This window comes from Vollenhovia emeryi, unplaced genomic scaffold (genome assembly GCF_000949405.1).
Source record: "Vollenhovia emeryi isolate VEMERY1.0 unplaced genomic scaffold, V.emery_V1.0 DF939616.1, whole genome shotgun sequence".
Classification (NCBI taxonomy): domain Eukaryota; kingdom Metazoa; phylum Arthropoda; class Insecta; order Hymenoptera; family Formicidae; genus Vollenhovia; species Vollenhovia emeryi.
Genome location: NW_011966750.1, coordinates 22786 through 28112, shown reverse-complemented (window position 1 = coordinate 28112; position 5327 = coordinate 22786). Strand labels below are relative to the sequence as shown.

The 5327-nt window shown below is 34.9% G+C and overlaps 1 protein-coding gene across 1 annotated transcript; it reads left to right on the top strand.

Annotated features, from left to right (window-relative positions):
* The first annotated feature begins 1212 nt into the window (after window positions 1-1212).
* LOC105557100 lies at window positions 1213-2413 on the top strand. Its single transcript, XM_012004248.1, has one exon. It carries the CDS (start codon window positions 1679-1681, stop codon window positions 2411-2413), a length of 735 nt encoding a protein of 244 aa, XP_011859638.1. The 5' UTR covers window positions 1213-1678.
* The last annotated feature ends 2914 nt before the right edge of the window (window positions 2414-5327 follow it).

The window sequence follows — 5327 nt, the reverse complement described above, 5'->3', positions numbered from 1 at the left end:
TAATAACTCCACGTCTATTGAGCTGGCATTATTAATTATTCGTTCTTGAAACCTGTACGGCGATTCTGTGACTTGCTATCGATGGTTTTCGGTATCGTTAACCAACCTATGAAAGCTGTGCTTTTAACGTCTTTGCTGTCGCTAGTTAATTTCGATACCGAAAAACATCGATAGCAAGTTACAGAATCCCGGTACTGGTAAAATCATTAATGCCGAAAAATACTGTTCTTAGATGGAGGAAATGCACCAACAATTACGCTTTAAGCAACCTGCAATATGCATATTGCTTTATGATAACGCTCGATCACATGTAAAGGACGAGGGGTGAGGGGCAAGGGGCCAGAGCCGAGCGTCGAGCAGCGAACGACGCAGGGCGAGGGGCGAGGGGCGAGCGGGGAGTGTATACTGAAGCTCGCCGCTCGCTGCGTGACAACTTTTTTTCGGCGCGTCGCTCCACTCTCGCTATTAGATGATGCCCCACCGTTGCCTGCCGAGTTCGGCCTGCGCCTTCTACGTTCTCATTCGCTCAGACATTAAAATTAATTTCTCGATAACTATTGCGAATTTTGTAAAATAGTATAGGACTTTTCTATTCAGTTTGCCCCGGTCTATCTGCCATGTACGGGTGATACGGGTATTAGGACACACCCTGTATACAAATTACCTGACAAAACGTTTTTATATCGACAAAATTAACAAATCAATTTTTAATATTTATTACAGAAAACAAGAATATTCTCTAAGCCTGCAATAAACATAGTTTTAACGCTTAACTGTAAATTCCTTAGAATCTATTTTTTGAAATAAATTATAATTTTTATTAATAGATACTTACCTTCTATCGTGTTAAAAATGTGATGTAAAAAAAGTATATTACAATGTTTACGACAATCGCTAACCCCCACACGTTTTATGTCATCAGTTTCTATCACATCTGTTATGCATTGGCGTCGCAATAGAAATCTCTGTACAAGTTCTGCCAGCCAATCGCGGAAGGGCTGGTCACGTGACGAGTTGGCGCCTCTCTCTCCTAGAGGCCTCTACCTCTCGCTATTAGATGATGCCCCACCGTTGCCTGCCGAGTCCGGCCTGCCGCCATCTACGCTCTCATTCGCTCAGACATTAAAATTAATTTCTCGATAACTGTTGCGAATTTTGCAAAATGGTATAGGACTTTTCTATTCAGTTTGCCCCGGTCTATCTGCCATTTACGGGTGATACGGGTATTAGGACACACCCTGTATATTACAGACAACATTCGCTATGCCATCGAGTTGCTCTGCGTATAAATGTTGCAACACAAGCAATGAAGGATACGCATTGTTTACATATCCACGTGATAACACGTTAAAAAAACAATGGATTGCTGCGGTTGGAAGAGGCAAGAACTGGTCACCTAGCAGTTCTCAAAAACTCTGTGAGGTAATGTGCAGTATGCTCTAACTTTGTACTTCAAAAGATGTAACAATATAATTTATTGTTCGACTTAAAGTATGTTTAGATTTGTCTCTTTTTAAGTACACTTTATACCACTTGAAATTGAGTTTGTTGCTGGGCGCAAACGAGTAAAACTGGATTCAATTCCTTCTCGTTTTTGTACGTGCCATTTGTTGTTGAAAGAGCAGCCATCAACAGATTTAAAAGTTAATAATACGTCCAGTAAAAGACGTGTTTTAAAATGAAACGGAGAACATCAGTCCAACATCAGCATGGCTGTGTACAGACTTCCAAACCATTAACCATAGAGGAAATACAAACTACTGCGAAGTCTCAAGAAATGGATACAGAACAAATAGATGAAATGCAGCCAGCTGACGAAAATGGAAATTTACTTAGAAGCATTATAAAAGAAAATGAACAGTTGCGGAATGAAATAAAAGAAAATCTAGAACAAGTAGTAAATATAGATAGGAAGACTGAAAAGATTGATACACATGTGTATAGAGAGGTATGCAAAGAAAATGATGAACTAAAACAACAGGTCAAAGTATTAGGTGAACGTGTACAACTTGCCCAAAAAGTGTTGGCTGAGGATCAGTGGAAAGCTTTAAATACTGATTGTGAGCATAGTAAAGGTTTAAGATGGTCACAAGAAACAGTTTTAAAAGCACTGAGCTTGCGTTTTACTTGTGGTACTACAGGTTACAATCATATAAGGGATGTTGTTGCTCCTTTTCCTTCAGTCAGAACTTTACAGCGAAGAATAGAGAACATTTCTTTTGAACCAGGAATTTTATCAGATATTTTCCTCCTACTTAAGGAAATGGTAGAACATTTAGATAAAATTCATAAGTTCTGCTGTTTGGTTTTTGATGAAATGAGCATCCAAGAGAAAATAGATTTTGATCCAAACAGCAATGCTTACATTACGATATACCACTCTACCCGGTGTATCTCGGACAATAGCATCTAAATTGTTGGCTTTTCTTCTCAGTGGAGTATGTGCAAGATGGAAGCAAATTGTAGCGTATCATTTCGTATCCTCACAGACACATGCAAAAAGTATCAAGGAAGTAATATTAAGCATATTAGAACAATGCGAAAAGGAATGGTCTTGTTGTGATTTGTTTGGTTTGTGATATGGGTAATTTTAAACGTGGAATTTTAAACGAACTTGGATTCAGCTGCAAAAAAGACAAAATAGTGTACAGCATTCCTCATCCATTCAACTCTTTAAGAAATTTGTATGCTATTCCTGATTTTATTCATACATTCAAAAACTTGAAAGAAATGTTAATGAAAATTGGTGTCATTGTATTACCTAAAGATGTTGTTAATACGTATAATTTACAATCACAAACAGTAGATATGAGATACGTAGAATGGCTTGAAGATAAACAATCCGACATGACCCTGAAATTTAATCCAAAATTGAAGAAAAAAGATATAAAACCTGTTGGGCACCGTCACCCGACGCCGCCGCCACTGCCAGCGGCAGCGACATACAGGGAGAGGGGGAGCGTCCGATCAGTTAGTTCTTACCGGTCTTGCATAGAGCTCACATCGGTGTATCCGAATAAAGACCGCTTACGTGAACATTACGAGGCTCGCAATCTGTTATCGTCCTAGACCTTACGTCCTTCCCTTCCTCGTTCGAGACACCATCCCGAACGTTCTCGTCGGGACTCAACAAAACCTAATCACTTTAATAAAATGAAGGTGACTGTAGCTACTAACATTATTAGCCCTCAAACTGCAGGAACTCTATTTCGTCTCAGTGAAATTATGAATGACCCAATAATGGAAACGACATCTTGGTTTATTTTAATGTTAAGACATTTATTCAAGATAATGACTTCACGCGACAAATTGTTTGCATTGAGTTTCAATAAGCTGGACTGTTATCATAAAGTAATAGAAACTATTCGCCTTTTTATTTGTATCTTCAAAAATGCAACAATTAAAGGGGATTGGAAAGTCACTTTTACACACATAATTATGTGTTTAGAAGCTATATTAGAAATTCAAGAGAAGTTATTTCAAACAGAATCGCTGGATTTCTTATGTTTAGCCCGCTTTAGTCAGGATTGCATTGAAAATGAATTTTCTAACATTCGTAAACAACGTCCAAAACCCTCTGCTCTAGAATGTAAAAACCGTCTGAAGCAGTTGGCTATATCGCGTAAAGCTGTGTCAATAAGTAACTCTAGCTACAACTTTGATGGATCTCCAACATTGATTAGTCTGATTTCACAAAATAAAAAACCAAAGCAAACTGACACTTTACAAATTACATTCCCACAGTTGCATGAAATTGAACCTTTAACGGATGAGGAGGAAGAGATCTTATACAAAATGTGTGGCTATGTTGTATTTAAGCTTAAGAAACGAATAAAATATACTAATTGTTACTTAAAACTATTACATTCAGGTCCAGTGCTTCATCCTAGAAGTGGTTTTGTAAAGGCTTGTGAATTTCTAGAAGGAGCTCTTGTTTCAGTTTCAGATGAAGTATTTCAACTTTTAAAAGCTGTAGAATTAATTTTGAAAAGCATAAAGAATAAATTACAAAATGAACAAGGATTAAAAGCATGTCTTGAACATAATTTAAGAAAAGAATTTACTAGTTTCACTATCAGTACTTGCCATAATACGTAGGATATTTTAATTTCTAGATATTGTAGTATGAGGTTGTGTCAGATATCATCTGAATTAAGCATTATTTCTGCTGAAAAGAGTAATACATCTGCCTTTGGCAGCAAGAGTATGGGATCAAGACTGTTAGCTGATAATTTCAATCCAGTCAAGAAAAAAAAGAAGCTAAAAAATAAACCGTGTGCAATGCATATGTTTTTAAAGCAAATATTTGTGATAGGCAAAATGTGATATATAAAACTTTTGAATTTTTATTCATCGAAGTATTGACTAATTAATAATAATAGTAATATTGACTAATTAATAATAATAGTAATAAGTTTCTACAGTAATACATTCATAATATGACACTTTATATGTTTAATTTATGTTGTAATAGATGTGCAATAATGGAAATTTTGATTTTATGTTTATTTCTGTTGTTATTGCAGCTATTTCGATTAGATTTCGTTGATTTAAGTTAGTTGCTTTCGAAGTATTAAATGATACATGTTATTTTGGATATGTAGTAAACGGTTACATTGAGTGTAATATTGTTTTAACAGGTTTTGTGTTATTTATAGAAAAATAAATATTTGTACTTTGTTACACTTACTACAATGTTATTTTTTCATTACATACAATAAAATTGTATTCTTTTCTCATTTGAAAAGTAAACTTTAAAAACGCTTACTTTTTTATTTCAAAGATAAGAAAGGTAATTACAAAGAATGATTGTTAATAGTTTCTTCTATAATGTTTGAATTACAATTTGAAATAAACTGTTAGAAAACAATTACAAAACAATTAGAAATAATATATGGTATTAACATACGTTACATGATACCAGTAATAATGTAAATATAATACAAAATAGTTTCAATGATCATTTTCCAATCAGCTATTATGCAGTTGAAGTTAATTAAAACTGTTATAATAAAAAGAGATTTTGTACAAAAATTTGTCACATTTTTTACAAGATTACTGTCTTCTATTTTGTAATATCTGTTGGAGGAGGAAAACAACTGTTCTCAACATACCATTTTCTCTGCGTATTTTTTCTATTATTTCATCTATTTGTTCTGTATCAATTTCTTGAGACTTCGTTCGCAGTAGTTTGTATTTCCTCTATGGTTAATGGTTTAGAAGTTTGCACACAGCCATGCTGATGTTGGACCGATGTTCTCCGTTTCATTTTAAAACAAGTCTTTTTACTGGACGTATTATTAATATTTAAAGCTGTTGATGGCTTA